This window comes from Capricornis sumatraensis, chromosome 10 (genome assembly GCF_032405125.1).
Source record: "Capricornis sumatraensis isolate serow.1 chromosome 10, serow.2, whole genome shotgun sequence".
Lineage (NCBI taxonomy): Eukaryota > Metazoa > Chordata > Mammalia > Artiodactyla > Bovidae > Capricornis > Capricornis sumatraensis.
Window position 1 is genome coordinate 48312206 of NC_091078.1, and position 18600 is coordinate 48330805.

Consider the following 18600-nt stretch of genomic DNA (forward strand, 5'->3'; position numbering starts at 1 on the left):
TGGAGTTTCAGCTTCAGCATCAGTCCTTCCACTGATTTCCTTTAGGATTGACTACCTTGATTTTCGCAGAGTCGGACACAACTGAGCGACTGAACTGAACTGAGCTTGATTTTCTTGCAGTCCAAGAAAGTCAAGAGTCTTTTCCAACACCGCAGTTGGACTTGCAAAGAGTCGAACATGACTGAGCGACTTCTACTTCAGTTTGATCAATGATTTAACTCTAACTGGATCTCAGAAATGTCAAGAGCTACTTCAGCGACTGAGCAACTTTACTTTCTTTTCTTTCTTCTTACAGTCAACTGATTATAGCCTTCAATCACATCTGCAAAATACCTTCACAGCAAGAGCTGGATTAGTGTTTATTTGAGTAACTGGGGGCTAGCACCTAGCCAAATTGGCCATACAGCTGACCATCACAGGTGGTTTCTGTCAGATTTTTCACAGAACTGATAATAATGTTTATCTTGTACAGTGTTTCAGAGAATACAAAGAAAAGTTCCTAATTTATTGTTTAAATCATGTAACTTTAATACCAGAACAACACAAAGATAAGAGAGGAAAGTCATGGGCAGGTCTCAAAATCAAGATAACTGCAAAAAGTCTAAACAGAACTGGATTGCCCAAGATGCAGGTGCTGCTGGCTGCTGCTCAGTGTTCTTCTGAAAGGTGTTGACAGTAAGAATTAAAAAATGAAAATGCAGAGCTGTCCTTATGCTTGTCTGCATGGAAATCGGAACAGAATCTGTTGGCAGAGGATTAGAATTAGAGTTCAGTCAAGTTGTGTTGGGTTTCCGTGGTGGCTCTGATGATAATCTGCCTACAGTGTGGGAGACCTGGGTTTGATCTCTGAGTCAGGAAGATCCCCTGGAGAAGGGAATGGCAGTCCACTCTAGTATTCTTTCCTGGAGAATTTGATGGACAGAGGAGCCTGGCAGGGTACAGTCCATGGGGTTGCAAGGAGTCAGACACGACTGAGCCACGAACCCTTTTACTTTCAAGGTTGCATTGATTCAGTCAAGCCTGTGTGTGTGTGTGCTCACTTGTGTCTTTGTGACCCCAACGACTGTAGCCCAGCAGGCTCCTCTCTCTGTGGGATTTCCCAGGCAGGAATACTGGGGTGGGTTGCTATTTCCTTCTCTAGGGGATCTTCCTGACCTGGGGATTGAATCTGCGCCTCTTATTCCTCCTGCATTGCATTGGCAGGCAAGTTCTTTACCACTAGCACCACCTGGGAAGCCTACATACCAGCAATAAATAATTATGTTATTTGTAAACAGATACCTTTACCAACAGAAATGAGTCTAATGAAAGATGGACAGTATCTTGAAGGATACTTTTTAAACAAATGTTTTTACTTTTGCTATCTGAATAATGCTGTCCTAATAAAATGCAGTGGGTCCAGCCAGCTGCCACTGTGTAATACCATACTACCTCTGTGTTGGGAAAAGTCTCCTTGTGAGTGGACCTTCACAGGGCAAACCCATGCTGTTCACAGGTCAACTGTGTTGGTTTGAGAGTTTAAATATGAACATTTATGGTGTAAACTTCCTTATAAGCCCTGCTTCAGCTTTGTCTTACACATTTTGATATGTTGTGCTTTCATTTTCATGCAGGTCAGTGTCTTCTTTTAATTCCTCTTCTGCCTTATGAATTATTTAGCAGCAGGGTGTTGTTTAATTTCCAGGTATCAGGAGATTTTCCTGCTATCTTTCTTTTATTACTGTCTGGTTGACTCCATTCCATTTGGTTTTTCTGTAGTGTTTTTGAATGCATTTCTTTGTCTTTTTTTAGTGGTTGTTCTGAAGATTACCTTATGCATACGTAGCTTATCACAGTCTAGTCGGATCAACATTTTATCTTTCAAATAGAACGTAGATATCTTACTGCCAAAGTTGCTTTATCCTGTTCCCTTTACTGTTCCTTAATAGTACCTCTCTGTATACTGAGAATGCTATATTTTTTGCTTCTGTCAAAAATAAATCTTAAAACTAAAGAATAAAATAGCTTACTGTGTTTACCCTTTCTGTTGCCCTTTCTTCATTCCTGTTGTTCTGAGCTTCCTTTTGTTAATGTTTCCTTCCTGTATGAATAACTTCCTCCAGCCCTTCTTTTAGAATAGGTCTGCTGGCAGGAAATTACCATAGCTTCTTTTCATGTGAGTTGTCTTTGTCTTCATTCCTGAAGAATATTTTCACTGGTTATAGAATTCTTGATTGACAGTGCTTTTCTTTTAGTACCTGAAAATACTATGCCACTTCCTTCTGGCTTCTTTGGTTTCTGATGAGAAATGCTTTGTCTTTTGAATTTTTGTTCCCCTGTATTTCTGATACTTTGATGATTTTTCTTTCTCATTTTCAGAAGTATAAGTGTGGTTTGTCTGGGGGTGTATTTCTTTGGGTTTTCAACTGTTGTATTGGATTGATAGGGTTTTGTCTTTTCACTAATTTGGAAAACTTCAGTCATTGTTTCTTCAAATATTTTTTCAGCCTTGCAATTGTTCTTTCCTTTTTATGAGACTGTGGTAAAATCAATGTTAATTTTTTTTTTTTTTTTGGTCTTCCAGGTTCTTGAGCCTCAGTTCATTTTTTAAAAAGCCATTTTCTATTTTATAGCTTGGGAAATTATTGAATTATCTTCTGGTCCTCTGACTTTTATGTCATTTCCATTAGATTTTTGTATGTTAATGCTGTGTCTGGAAACCTTGCTAAACTCACTTACTAGCTTTAGTAACTTTTTATAGATTTCATTGGATTTTCTATATAGATGATCATATGACCTTCAATTAACTATGGTTTTATTTCTTTCTTTTCAATCTAGAAGCCTTTTATTTTTCTTGCCTAATTACACTGACTAAAACACCCAGTGTAACGCTTAATAGAAGTGGTAAGAGCAGCCTTCTTTGGCTCACTCCATTTTAGGGGAGCCATTCAGTATTTCAGCATTAAATGTAATGTCAGCTGTGTGTTTTTTCTATAAATGCCATTTATCATGTTGAGGAAGTTCCCTTCGTTTCCTACTTTATGGAGGTTTAAATTAGGATTGGATATTGGATTTTTGTCAAATATGTTTTCTGTGTCTGTTGTGATAATGATGTTTTTTAATATGATGAATTACACTTTTTCATTTTTTGAATATTAAATAAATCTTGCAGTCCTGGGATAAACCCCACCTGGTCATGAAGTATTATCCTTCTTATAATCGCTGGATTCAGTTTGCTCATCTTTGTTAAGATTTTTCCATTAGTATTCATGATGGCATATTGGGCGTAGGTTTCTTATAATGTCTGTGTCTGATTTTGGTATCACGGTAATGCTGGCTTCAGAGCAGTTTTCTGAAGGAGTTTATGTGGAACTGATATTATGTCTTCTTTAAGTGTTTGATCACATTCACTAGTAAGGGCTCTCTGGATCTGGAATTCTTTTGTGAAAAAACTTGATTACAGATTCAATTTCTTTAATAGGTATGGCGCTATACTGATTATATGTCCTTATGAGTTGCTGCTGCTAAGTCACTTCAGTCATGTCCGACTCTGTGCGACCCCATAGACGGCACCCCACCAGGCTCCACCATCCCTGGGATTCTCCAGGCAAGAACACTGGAGTGGGTTGCCATTTCCTTCTCCAATGCAGGAAAGTGAAAAGTGAAAGTGAAGTCGCTCAGTTGTGCTGACTCTTGGTTTGTTAATGTGTGTTTTTCAAGTAATTTGTCTACTTCATCTTTGTTGTCAAATTTATTGGCCTACATTTACAAGTTGAATACATTATTATTATATAAAAGGTGTATCATTTCTGATGTTTGTGACCTCTCTTTTCCAGCTAGGTTGTTTATCAATTTTGATAATCTTTTCAAAGAACCAGTTTTGGTTTCATTGCTTTTTTCCATCATTTTGCTTGTTTGATCATTTTGTTTTCCATTTCATTGATTTATGGTTTGATCTTTATTATTTCTTTTCTTGTGTTTCTTTGACTCTTTTTCCGATTTCTCAAGGCAGGAGCTTAAGTCATTGATTTAAAGACCATCCTTTTTCCAGTGTAGACTTTCAGTGCTACAGGTTTCTCTATCAGTACTGTTTTAGTGCATCACACAAATTTTGATGTGTTACGTTGTCTTTCATTTACAAAAGCTTTCTAAGTTCCCTTTTCATTTCTGCTTAGACCCATGGATTATTTAGAAGTGTGTTGTTTAGTTTCCAGAGGCTTGGAGATTTTCAAGAGATCTTTCTGTTACTGATTTCTACCTTAATCACACTGGTGTCAGGACACATACTTTGTATGGTTTGAATTCTCTTACTTAGATTTGTTTCATAGCCCATTCTGTAGTTTATCTTGCTAAATATTCAGCTGTTATTGAGTGGAATCTTCTATAAATGTTACTTGGGTCAAGTTAGTTGTTGATGTTACAGGTTTAACATGTAGATTTAAATGTGTGTTTTTTAATATGCTTCACATTTGTACATCACAGATTCGTTTCTTTTGATCAAAGTATGTTCTCTATTACTTCTTGGGGCAAATTTTGTTTTACAGAGAAGCTTACGCCAGTATCTTCCATCTGTCAAGCTCTGTGTGATGTAGCCCTGTCTCTGCTGGGTATAGGCTGAGCTGAAATCCACAGAAGGTAGCAGAAATGCGGCTGACGGCCCCCACGACAGGCTCAGAGAGAAGGCTCCTCTGCTTTCCCTTGGTTTTCTTGGGCTGCTTGCTTCTGCTCATCACCTCCCTGCTGTGTCCTGTGGAGGTGATTTGGTTTCTCTTCCTCATTGAACCTGCCCTCAGTCTTCCTAGCCCAAGTGTCAAGATATATATGTGAGGAAAGAAGTCTTGGAGTAAACCCTCCAGGCCCAGCTTTTGTGGGTTTTGAAGTCAAAGCCTGTGGCTGGAGTCTCCCAGGTGAGCACCATACACAGAGGCAGAGAAGAATCAGTTCTGCTCCACCTACCTGAAAGCCTGCCTGCAGGCTCCCTGTGCACCCAGAAGGGTGTTTGTTCTGTATTCACATTGGATTAGCAGCTTGGTGGGTCTCACTGTTACAAAGATCATTTCTTTTTCAGTAAGATTGAAAGAGATAAGCTTTTCAGTTCCTACATATCTGAAAATACATATTTTCCTCCCATTTTTAAAGTCTTCATTGAATTTGTTACAGTATTGCTTCTGTTGCATGCTTTGGTTTTTTGGTCACACAGCATGTAGGGTCTTCGCTCCCCAACCAGGGATCGAACTCTCACCTTTCACATTGGAAGGCAAAGTCTTAACCACTGGACCACCAAAGAGCCTTGAAGTTATTTCACCATCATTTTCTTGCATCCACATCTTGCTTATGAAACATGATGTGAATCTGGTTCTTGTTTCTCTGTGTGTGGGGTGATATTTTTTTTCCTTTTGAAGCTTTTAGGAGTTTTGAGCTTCATACTTTCATCAGTTAGGTGATCTATGACTTGTTTTTGTCTGAGGGCTCGTATCTTTTTATTTGCCTCAGTACATTGATTATATTTATTTGAAAGTCTTATTTCCTGTACTCTTGAACTGTCTTCGGAGTTGTTTACTTCTTGATTCATTGTGGTGGGCTTCTCCCTTTCACTGTGTTGTCCTTACCAAATTTAGGTGATTCTTGGCTGTTTGGTTGTTGCTGATTTTATTTGCTTTTTGAGATGATGCCCCCTTACCGTAACTGCAAATGCTGTATCACTTCATAGCTACATCCAGAGGATGTTGGGGACCAGGAAAGATTTAGGAGTTCCTGGTCTTAAGTGTCACTAGATACATACTGAGAAACTTCCTCATCTTTTGGAGATAAGTGCCTGTATTTGCTTATTTTACCCAGTCTGAAGGCAGCAAGAGTGACCTACTTTGACTCCTGCTGTGGTTATTTCGACCACTGATACTTTCTCTAGGGACGTCTCCTCTTTGTTTCTGTTGCTTCAGAGTGTGGGGCATGCTTCCCGCTTTTGGCATCCGTTTTTTCCTGGGAAAAAACTCTGAGGATAAGATTGCCTCCTTTAATCTGATCCCATCCACCTTTTGCCTTTTGGAATTTCTGATCATGTGGATGCCGGGAGAATACTCACCTCTTTGGGTTTTAGGGCTCTCTGGGAATTTGAGGAGCATGCTGGGGGTAGTCTGGAGCAGGAGCCCAGGCCTCCGTGTTCATCTGACTATGGTAGTTGTGTTTGAGACACACAGAAACTTCCTGTGCTTTGTTTTCCTTTGCCAAGGTAGTTCTACTTTTTCTTCTTCTGCCAGCTCTTTCTTAAGGTACTCATTGTTAGCTGGAGAAACTACTTATATATGTCTCGTAATCTTGGATCTCTTCATCTATCCTTGAGTCTCAGTGTTGATAAAAATTCTCTTCTTATGGATTATATGAATTAATAAATGATAATGCTTTAGTCTATGACATTAATTGTGTCAAGACTACATGGAATATGTCACCAAATAAAAGTGTTACAATGTAGTTTGCAGAAAGTTTTAGGAAGATGTTACCTATATCCCTCATGTTTTTTTCTGCTGTATTTAAAACAATGTTTAATGATTTTCAGTGACTTAATTACAGCTTCATGAGGTTATAGAAGAGTTACTTTTTAATACATTTGCATAGGCTTTTATTTTAAATAAACCAGTGCTTATTTTTCACCTAAACAGGTTGTTTACTTGAGACTTTATTAAATGAAGATTTTTTGTTTTCAGAGCAGCATCTCAGACACGTCGAAAAAGATGTTTTGATCCCTAAAATAATGAGAGAAAAGGCCCGAGAGAGATGTTCTGAACAAGTTCAAGGTAAGATTCAAATATTCATATAAAGATCAAATACGTTTTTTATAATATGATCTGAATTTAATCCTTAGCCTCAGAATGAAATAGTCAGTGAATTAATATGTATGAATTGGTTCTCACCCTTTCACTAAGATACCAGTATTTCAGCTTTCAGAACTTACAGGTGGCATTCATTTACAATTTAAAAATATTCTCCCAAATTCCCAGGAAAGAACATTTTTTCCCCCAGATGTACAGTTATAGAGAAAAAACTTGCAGTTGTATTTTGGAGAAACAAGTTGTTCTGGTGATTTTAATAGGGAAGGAAGAAATGTCAAATGTAATGTATACCTGTGTCTCCTCTATCAACATATTAATACAGGAATAAATTCTGAGATGATTTCTTTGGCATCGTTGCTGTTATTGAATTATGAATGGAATCGCAGTGGTAAATACAGTGAATCTTTTTAAAAATTTTTCTAAATTTTGCAATTCTAAGTGGAAGGTATTTATGTAAATGCATGTACTATGCACCCACATATGCCTGTGTTTGGAAATTAGTTTTTACCATGAAGTATTCCTGTATTCTATAAATCTAGAGATATATTGTTGATTAACATGTAATATTATGGTGAAAAATATAAACAAAGGCATGGAAGGTGAAACCTGAGGCCTTAAATGATGGGTAATTAGAAAAGCAGATGGCAGTATCACTGGGGAAATGCCCTGTAGTAGCAGTCCACCTCTTGGAATGGCCACGTCAGAGAAGCAGTGGCAAAATCTTGCAGACGCGGACTTTCCCCCGGCTGCAAGTTTCCCCTCTCCCGGTGGCCTTTGATGAGGGACCATAGTTACGCCAGGGGGTGCTGACTGACTGCAGTTCCCCTCACGTGTGTCAGCAGGAAGCCAGGCTGTATGAGCTGTCATCTGGGGACTATGTCAGGAGCATTTGGGAGTCAGGCACATTCTTGTCCCTTAGATGCTGTCTCCTTAGAGAATAACCTCTGGGACTGATGGATAAAGACGATAAAAGAGTAGTTCTTCAGAATCAACACTGTGTGATGATCATTTCTTTTTCGTAAATGACTTATTATGAGCTATTCCCATTTTAAATCCATCTATAAACTAGGTTTGAGTTAAATCCATCTGTAAATAAGCGTATTAATGAATTATCAGCGATTTATCAGCATCATTTGGTGGTCTTGCTTTCATGATGAATTAGTTGTCTGACTGGAGCCCCTTCCCTCCCCCCACCCCCAGATCCAGGAGAAGTTGCTCTGTTGGCACCTGCAGTGCGATTCAGCACACACTTGGTGGTGGGCAGTCATGCCCATGGTCTCAAGAAGTAAGCTTCCATCCGCCTCACAGAACTTTCAAAAATACAGATCCTGATTCTGGTGATGAAGGAGGAAACTTAAAAATGGATAATGAAATTACAGGGCTAACTGTTCACTACCAGGAAAATTGTTCACTTATTACTGAGTGCATTGGTCCAAAACCATAAACATCAGTTGTGCTCACTGTGTTCTGTGGGCCTGCCCTGGTACTCAACTGCTGAAGGACTTGCCTGAACCAGCCCACTCTTGTGTTCTTGCCTCGAGAGCCCCATGGACAGAGGAGCCTGGCAGGTCCCCCTTCACGGGATTGCAAAGAATCAGACACTACTGAGTGACTTTATTCTTTTGTAACATTCTTCACTTTATTCTCTTTTGTAACACGTTATTCTGAGACTTAGAATGAAAGAAAGCTAAGCAACTCAGTTACAGACTGTTTACTCTCATGATTCAGATGAAAATGCAAAATGGTCGAGTTTGGGTTTCAGAACTACCTTCGCTTTGCTCTTGGACAATGAAACTTTGTTTTTGGCCTTTAAAATGAAGCAACTAGAGTATAACTTTAAAAGGTTTATTAGTGTTACACACCTACTACTTTGTAATGGTACAGAAAAAATATTTAATTTTGCTTCTTTATCAAAACTTAAGTTGCTTACAGTGTTAATGTTAAGATTTTCTTTCTTTTTTTATTTAGTATACTTAAAATCCTTTAAAGACTGAAAGCACCTTGAAATTTGAGGTTCATTTGAGTTATTTCAATGCATTTATCCCTAATAGAACATGTTATAACAAATGATCTTTGAGTATTTGGACTTTTATAATCCTATATTGATTTTTTTTTCCTTTTAGGCCATATGGTTCAAAACGATATTTTAGAATCTAAAATTGATTATTTTATTAAGAATGATCTTGCTGTTTAACCAGGTGAGTTAGGAGAGCACAGACACTGGCATTGCTCAGGCAGGAGCAGAACAGCTCTATTTAAACTGAACAAAAAGGCACAGTGTAGAATCGGGAGACTCCCATTGTGGCTTATTTACTATATATGGCCTTTGTTTTATTGCGTAATTATAGGATTCTATATAAAAGCACTATGCATCCTAATTGTATAGTTCTCAGATAAAGATACAGGAATTCTAATAAATGATCTGACTTTCTGCTGAATGCCTGAAACATGATTATGTCAGAAAGCTTTTCTGTTTGATTTTTTTTTTTTTCCCCTATGTCATTTCAACCCGGCTGATCATAAGAATTGGGTCAGGCTGCCAGCAACTTAGGTTTGTGAAGGGAATGGAACAGCTTTTCCAGTGACAAAGAGAAATGAAATCACTTTCAATGAAAAAAAAAGAGATGCCTCATTATAGTCAGCAACAGCAGTTATTGACAGCTACACTTCCTATTAACAAGGAGCATTTAACTAAGAGTTTGGCTGTTGGATCTTTGGACTTGATCTAATTTGCCAGCATTAATTAGTTTCTTTTGAGCACAGACACTTGGTGCTCACAGCTATAGATTTGCAGGGCTAATTAGGATAGAAAATTGAACAGAATGGGGTAAAGCATTAACCTTCAACCATTACCAGCTGGGACACTGATAAAGACCACAGGGTCCAAATGCTCCTATTGATGTGAAGAGCACCCTAATGAATATCAATTTCAGCCAGGTTGCTATATTCTTACTAGTTCTCTCTTCATTATAAGTTTTAACCCGCTTTCCCGATCCCTTCATTATCTGTGTCTGCACTACTGGGTTTTACTCTACGCAGGTTCAGTCTGTGTTGCACACTTCACCTTCTGTTTAAACACAATTAAAATTTGTCTTAAGTAGTGGATAATGTTTAGAATGTTCCATGGTTACATCCCCTATTGCTTCTAAAATTTGACTTTTGCCTATAATTACATGATTCTGATTCTACAGTTCATTATTTATAAAGTCATGGTAACTTCACCATTGCCATGTAATGAAAATTATAACCTGAAACAAGAAAATCTCAGCTTTGGGGTAATAATTAAGCAGTGTTTGTATTAAACTGGGGTCAACCTGAGAATCTTTGTCTTTGTAAAATAGATATACTTCTTTGTTTCTTTTTGAAGAGAAAAAGAATGCACATCAGCTTTTCCCTTAGAACTTAGTTTTGATTCGATGAGTAAAGATGGCTTGACTTGATGATTAAATACAGAATTGAGAATCCCAGTCTTACTGTTATCATTTCACAAGATGATAGACTGTATTGGTAGAGCATACATCAAAAGAAAGGCATTTGCACAGTTCATTTAAATAGAGAAACTCAGCTTTATAATGTTCTTCTTTTGCCAGTAGCAAAGCATGAGTAGCAGTGAACAGAACCACTGAAATAAATGAACAAAGCAACAGTGAGGGCTAAGTGTGCTGGAGATGAACAGAAGGAAAGCTCCTGAACGGCTAGTCTCTGCCTGTCTCCCCACTGTGCCCCCAGCTCCCAAAGGCCAAAACAGAAATCCCCTTCTACCAAGTGTGGTGGTGGAATCACTGCTTTTTCTTGAATCTGCAACGTACCAGCTTGTGGTGTCTTCAGTTCAGTTCAGTTCAGTTCAGTTGCTCAGTCGTGTCCGACTCTTTGTGACCCCATGAATCGCAGCACCCCAGGCCTCCCTGTCCATCACCATCTCCCGAAGTTCATTCACACTCAAGTCCATCGAGTCAGTGATGCCATCCAGCCATCTCATCCTCTGTCGTCCCCTTCTCCTCCTGCCCCCAATCCCTCCCAGCATCAGTCTTTTCCAATGAGTCAACTCTTCGCATGTGGTGGCCAAAGTACTGGAGTTTCAGCTTTAGCATCGTTCCTTCCAAAGAAATCCCAGGGCTGATCTCCTTCAGAATGGACTGGTTGGACCTCCTTGCAGTCCAAGGGACTCTCAAGAGTCTTCTCCAACACCACAGTTCAAACGCATCTATTCTTTGGTGCTCAGCCTTCTTCACAGTCCAACTCTCACATCCATACATGACCACAGGAAAAACCATAGCCTTGACTAGGCAGACCTTAGTCGGCAAAGTAATGTCTCTGCTTTTGACTATGCTACCTAGGTTGGTCATAACTTTTCTTCCAAGGAGTAAGCATCTTTTAATTTCATGGCTGCAGTCACCATCAGTGATTTTGGAGCCCAAAAAAATAAAAAGTCTGACACTGTTTCCACTGTTTCCCCATCTATTTCCCATGAAGTGATGGGGTCAGATGCCATGATCTTCATTTTCTGAATGTTGAGCTTTCAGCCAACTTTTTCACTCTTCTCTTTCACTTTCATCAAGAGGCTTTTTAGTTCCTCTTCACTTTCTGTCATAAGGGTGGTGTCATCTGCATATCTGAGGTTATTGATATTTCTCCCGGCAGTCTTGATTCTAGCTTGTGCTTCCTCCAGCCCAGCATTTCTCGTGATGTACTCTGCATATAAGTTAAATAAGCAGGGTGACAAATATACGGCCTTGACATGTCTTAGGAGGATGGTTTGATGACCTCTGGGAGTTACTTTTCCCTATGTGACTTTTTCCACACATTTGACTCTTCACTAATTTCATGCTTTATATTTTCTATGTTAGTAATATTTTTAAGAATATTATTTGTCATATATATTGGTAAAGTATGCATTCTGTTGTTATTTTTTTTAGAATAGAGCCTTCATAAGAGGAAGAGTCACTGAATTGCTATGTGTTATAAAAATTCATTGTATTTCTTTGCTCTTTTGAAATGCATAATTAGCATTTTATAATAATGTCTCTGTTGACTAAGGAAGTTTGCCTTAAAAATAGTGTGTGTGTGTGTGCTAAGTTGCTTCAGTCATGTCTGACTTTTTGTGATTCTGTAGACTGTAGCCCACCAGGCTCCTCTGTCCATGGAATTCTCCAGCAAGAATACTGGAGTGGTAGCCATGCCCTCCTCCAGGGGATCTTCCCTACCCAGCGGTCAAGCCTGTGTCTCTTATGTCTCCTGCACTGGCAGGTGGGCTTTTTACCACTAGCGCCACCTGGGAAGCAAGAACCTTGTCTTGTTTTTGCTGTGACACATCAAGACCAGTAAAGGACTTTGACACAGCGGTGGCCTGGAACTCTCGTTAACCTGGATATGTTCTCCTAGTCTCCGACTCTTTTCATCCCTTGCACCTTCTTTTACGGTATTTCAGTGTTTCTTTTGTCAGTGTTTTTTTGTAGCTGTCTTTTTCATCTGTTGGCCAATAGGTAGCATTGGTTCTAAAGGAATTGTAACAAGTTTAAGGGCATGGGTTTTTTATTTGACACATCACAGAACTGTTGTTAAATAACACAGAACCTTGATAAAAATGCCTGTCCTTTCTATCAGTCACATACAACTGAAATATGTTGCGTTTTACTAAATTCCAAAGGTGGATGAATTAACAAAAGAAGAACTTCAAATTAAGAATGCTTAGGATATCCTTCAGGGACTTTGCAGGCAGAGAACTATCAAGGCATCATTAAAACTGATCGGAGGGCTACAGACTATAAATGGTCAAAGTAATCAGTCTTTCCAACTCTGTTACTTGAACCTGCCCCAAGTTGCCTACTGGTTGTTGAATTGTACCTGTATTATCGCATGATGTTTCTGCCATGTAACTGGTTCACCAGTGTTAACTCACGCTGAAATGGAGATGCAGCTCACCTTCAGACAGGCTTGGATCAATTAGGAGGACGAGATATAAAAATCGTCATGTGTGATGACTGTCTGTCATGTTTAAGAGTATGTTATGTGGTCTAAGGAGCATAAAGGGATTTAAGGCCCAAGTCCTCTCTTTTGGACCTTCCCTGGGTGTGTCAGGTTCCTGAGACCACCCTGGGCTTAGTACTTCCTACAAAGACTCATTGTCCTCAGCACGCAGTCATGCTCACAGCTAAGGTTTATTACAGCAAAACCAGCCGAGGGAAAAGGCACGTGGGGTGAAGGTTAGAGGAGACCAGGCGCAAGCTTCCTCGAGGTCTTACTCAGTAGAGTCAGTCAACTTGAGCGTTAACTCTTCTGTGGTCAAATTGTGGGCACATGTGAAGTGTTGTCTCTGGGGAGACTCACCAGAGGCTCAGGGAGTTGGTGATATGGCAGTTTCTGCATAGCGTGTACTGAACTTTCAGACTCCCAGAAGGAAAGCAGGTGTGGAGCGCAAACCACACGCCTTACCCAGATGGTCAGAGCGCAGGGGGCGGCTCTTACCAGTTAGGGAATAGTGCGAGTGCTCCCCAAATCCAGGCTCTGACCCAGCTCAGGGTCAGCCTTGGAGGCACTGCTTTCTAAGCAGCGCAGTGTCAGGCCTGCTATGGAACTCTTTCTTGCACACGGACACAGTAAAGTTATTATGTTTAATAACTGTGTTACGGTTATTTTTTGGTCATACCATGCGGCGTGCGGGATCTTTAGTTCCCCAGCCGTGGATGGAAACCACACCCCCTGCTGTGGAAGCGCAGAGTCTTAACCACTGGGCCACCAGACAAGTCCCTGTATTTAGTAACTTTCTGTGTGTGTGTGTGTGTGTGTGTGTGTGTTAGTCGCTCAGTCGTGCCCGACTCTGCGACCCCATGGACTGCAATCCACCAGGTTCCCCTGTCCATGAGATTTTCCAGGCAAGGATACTGGAGTGGGTTGCCATAATACTTAAATAATCATGTTTAACTACAGTTATTATGTGTGCCTGTTGGGCCTGATGCCATGCCAGTGGCATCATGGGTAGTAGACCTCTGTCAGTCACAAATCCAGCTGAATGATTTTTAAAACAAGTGAGCACAGCGTTTGATGATCATGACTCATTGACTGAGTGGTTCTTGATCACACTCATTAATTCACACTTCTCTTGTAGGACTCATGATTGTCTTGACTTATGATGGTTTCTGAATAATGGCAATTTTATAATAAAATTATGTATACTTGGACATCAGTACTCTTGAATAATATGGCCAGTTCTTATTTCACAAAGAAAGGTTCAGTGTATTTGTTTTGGGAGTTAAGCTAAATCTTTGAATGACTCAGTTAGCAGGGAATATTGTTAGGGCAGATGAATTTAGTATTTTTTTCTTTTTCTTTTGGATGCACCCTGCAACATGTAGCATATTAGCTTCCCTACAGGGATCAAACCTGCACCTGCTCAGTGGAAGGGGAGATTCTTAACCACTGGATCACCAGTGAAGTGCTGAATTTAGTATTTTAACAACTGATTATTCAACTTATCTCCAAAAGTTTAAGAGTGAAAAGTCTACATTTTGAACACAAAGCGAAAAAATTACATTGCTTGGAACTTAGAAATATTGTTAAAATGAGTAAATATTATTAATATAAACTAAGAGTTATAGCTGTTTCTATCAGTACTTCATTAACAAGTTTGTGTTATTTTCCTAGGTTTCTTAGCTGTTCAACTTTCAGAGATTTTGCCATAATAGACTTAAATCCTATCATCTTATGTGCAGTTAATCCAGACTTAACTGTAGTCTTTAAACAGTTCCATGCCTTGTTCATAAAGTCCGAATATGAGGTCACACTTTGTTGCAGCTACCTGATGATTCTGAGTTGTGATTGCGATTCTTTCCAGATAATCAGGGACTGATACTCACAGCCAGTTATATTTTGGCTAGGTACATTCTCATAGGAATCTTATATGTCCATGGAAAAATTTTTGGCTTGTACAAAACTCTGGAATATGTTAAATTGATAGATGTAGAACTATTTAAAATATAACCAGGTTTTTGGGGGCATGGTCTAGAATTTGCAGCCCATCCTAAAGGAAATCAGTCCTGAATATTCATTGGAAGGACTGATGCTGAAGCTGAAATTCCAATCCTTTGGCCACCTGATGCAAAGAACTGGCTCATTTGAAAAGACACTGATGCTGGGAAAGATTGAAGGCAGAGGAGAAGGGGACGACAGAGAATGAGATGGTTGGATGGCATCACTGATGGAAGGACATGAGTTTGAGTAAACTCCGGGAGTTGGTGATGGACAGGGAGGCCTAGCGTGCTGCAGTCCATGGGGTTGTAAAGAGTTGGACACAACTGAGTGACTGAACTGAACTGAACTGATAATATATAAAACAGATAAACACAGTACTTTTTGGTTTTATTACAAGTTATTAATTTCATTACATTTAAGGAGTCAATGTGTGAAAACAGTGTTGTGGTATTTCCATGAAGCAAATCTGAACTCAGATGTTATGGAGTACAGTTGCAGCCTAGTGGGTATTTCCCAGTTCATTTTTATGGTTCACTCTTTTGGGGGATGCAAATGTAGACTAAATCCTAAATCACATAAAGAAGTTCTAAATAGAAATGACTTCTTATAATTTACTCAAAGAATTGTTCAATTAAGTAGATATAATAGAAGTTTTGTTCTGAGGCTCAGAAACAAGTTTATCTGGCATCATATTTTAATATATTGATTGTCTCCAAAGTGTTATATACTATTTGTTTGTCAACTTTTACATGACTAAGATATATTTTTACAAAGCAAAACAGAATTTTCAGATGCCCTTTAGCACTTGAATGGGCCCTTAGGGTTATATGGAACAAAGTCATTCAAAAGTATTTACTGAGTATTTCCGACGTGCTCCTCACCATTATATGAACAGTCAATAAAACAGACAAAAATATTTACGCTTACAGTTCTTAGATTTCAGTGAAGGAAGTTGGTGAATACCTTAAGTTATTGTAAGAAAATATAAGTGATCTAGAGAGTAATGAAGTTGGGTTAGAGCAATGAGGATGCCGATGTTAGACGAGGCTGCAGTTTTTAGTAGGTGGTCAGTGTAGGTTGCACCAAGAAGGTGACATTTGGACAGAATTCTTGTAGGAGGTAAAAAGGTGAGACATACAGACATCTCTGGGAGGAGCATTGTGAACAGAGCACATGGGAAGAGGCAGACGCAGTGGGTGTGACTGGCATGTTGGAGGGGGTGCTAGAAAGGTCCTTGTGGTTAGGGTGGGAAGCGAGAGTTCAGGAGGGTGACTCATGCAGGATCAGGGTCTTGAGAGCACCGAGGAGCCAAATGAAAGGATGTGATGACTTAGAGCAGTGGAGGGAAGGTGGGTCTGATGCACGAAGCGCCGCACCACTCCCTGCTGCACTCGGAGTAGATGGGTCAGGGCGAGGGCTAAGCGGGGGCCAGGTGAGGGATGTGCGTGTGATGGTCCAGCTGACGAGGTGGTGGAGCAGCGGGTGGTACCAGTGAGCAGACCTGGGGTGTCTTTGCAGACAGGGTTGAGAGAGACCTGTGGTTAACAGAGATGGGAAACCTGCCTGTCGAGAAGTTTTATGATTTTATTTCAGCTTCTGGAGATTTCAAGCCACTGTATTGGACAGTGGTGAAAATTCATCACTCTTTTCAAGGGAAATGAATATTTACCCAGTGTGGTGGGTCTGGTATGTTTCTGATGCTTTTGTGTAAGTTCTTGTAGTATATGTTTGACACACGGTGTTGACTTAGTGATAAAAACTGACTCTTTTATTGCTTGGTTTTAAGATGCCACCTGGACCACTTTCCTTCCAGAGTGAATTGTGACTGCACGGATGTGTTTACTCAGCACACTGTCTGTAGCACTGCTGGTTGGGTACCTGGATTCACGCCATAGTGAAGAAGCTGAATTGGCCATTCGTGTCACATGACATGTTGCCAAGGGTAGTGATTATGGCTCCTCTGTGCTGACTCTAGTAGCTTGTAAGTGTGCCCAGCATGGTGGTGCTGTGGCTGCCGGGAGTGGTGGGTTTTTAGGTGACCATACACTTTGTCTAGCACTTGTCCTTTCAGCCTACATGCTAAATTTATTTGTAGTTACTGCTTTTTAGTTCTGGATCGTGTTTGCTGTGCTGTATACTATTTATCTCAGACTTCACCTAGATTGAAAAGTTATTTTCTTCCAAGAGTGTAAGTAATTTTTATTATTCACTTCATTTTGTGCACTTCCAATGCTGTTTTCTGTAGCGCTCTTTTTTGGGGGTATAGCCCTATGTATGTAAAGTATAGACCATTTATTTACTCATTAAAAATGCAGTCATACTTACATGGTATAGTAATTTGGATTATGTGTTGAACTTAAATGTTTTATTTTTATAATTAATAGTATCTACTTTTTTGATGTTTAGTTTTTACTAAAATTGAAAGTCTTCTTGATTTTCATTACCCTAGTAATCTTATGAAAAATACACTCAAAATATTATGTGCTAATTAATGGTTGATTTTAGGAAGGATTGTTAGCAAATCTGAACATGTTTATTTATCATGCTAACTTAAAAAAAGCATGATGTAAAATTGTGTACATAGTTAAAGCCTAATTATAACAAAATGATAGATGCATATAGAAAAAAATACATTCAAAGTTTAATAAGTATCTGGAAATGAGGGAAGGAAAAGGTGGATCGTAAGTTATTTCTTTTCCTATGTGTAGTTTTTTTTCATATTTTCCAAAGCTTTATGTTTTTACGTTACTTTCTTGAAATAAACTTATGCCCTGTGTGTGCAAATTATAAGTATGTAGCTTGATGACGTATGATGTAGTAAGCATGCCTGTGTCACCATTGTTGAAGCCAAGAGACAGACGTGACCAGAAGTCACTTTCTCTGTCTTCCCTCCCAGTCACTGTCCTTTTCTTCTTCCCAGAAGGGAACACAGATTAGGTTGCATGTGTTTTAGTGTAAATGGAGTCGTATGGTATGTGTTCTTTTGTGCCTCGCTTCTTTCACTAAACTCTGTGAGACTCACCCGTGTTCTTGCATGTAGTAACAGTCCTTCACTTTCGCTGTCATGCGGGACCGTGATGTGAATGTGCTGTTCCTTGATTCTGCTGTGGTAGAAATTTCTCCTATAAACATTTTTGTTGACTTTCTTTGGTAATTGTGTACATGTATTTCTATTATTTATATACTTAGTAATGGGATTTCTGGGCCCTATAATGTACATGATAGACTTACAAATAACTGGACGCACATACACCCAACTTTTATTTATTTTTTATTTATTTTTATTTTACTTTACTGTATTGGTTTTGCCATACATCAACATGAATCTGCCATGAGTGTACACGTGTTTCCCATCCTGAACCCCCTCCTCCCACCTCCCTCCCTGTACCATCTCTCTGGGTCATCCCAGTGCACCAGCCCCAAGCATCCTATATCCTGCATCGAACCTAGACTGGCGATTCATTTCTTATGTGATATTATATATGTTTCAGTGCCATTTTCCCAAATCGTCCCACCCTCTCCCTCTCCCACAGAGTCCAAAAGACTGTTCTGTACATCCGCGTCTCTTCCGCTGTCTCCCGTACAGGGTTATCGTTACCATCTTTCTACATTCCATATATATGTGTTAGTATACTGTATTGGTGTTTTTCTTTCTGTCTTACTTCACTCTGTATAATCGGCTCCAGTTTCATCCACCTCATTAGAACTGATTCAAATGTATTCTTTTTAATGGCTGAGTAATACTCCATTGTGTATATGTACCACAGTTTTCTTATCCATTCATCTGCTGATGGACATCTAGGTTGCTTCCATGTCCTGGCTATTA

At 39.4% G+C, this 18600-nt stretch overlaps 1 protein-coding gene across 2 annotated transcripts in view; it reads left to right on the top strand.

Moving 5' to 3' along the window:
- The window catches only part of CMC1 (C-X9-C motif containing 1), an 82705-nt gene that overhangs the window by 15771 nt on the left and 48334 nt on the right, over positions 1-18600 (top strand). For both annotated transcript variants that reach the window (XM_068982739.1, XM_068982738.1), the window contains exon 2: positions 6681-6770. In XM_068982739.1, coding sequence (XP_068838840.1) covers positions 6681-6770 — 90 coding nt within the window. The remainder of the gene's footprint in view (positions 1-6680; positions 6771-18600) is intronic.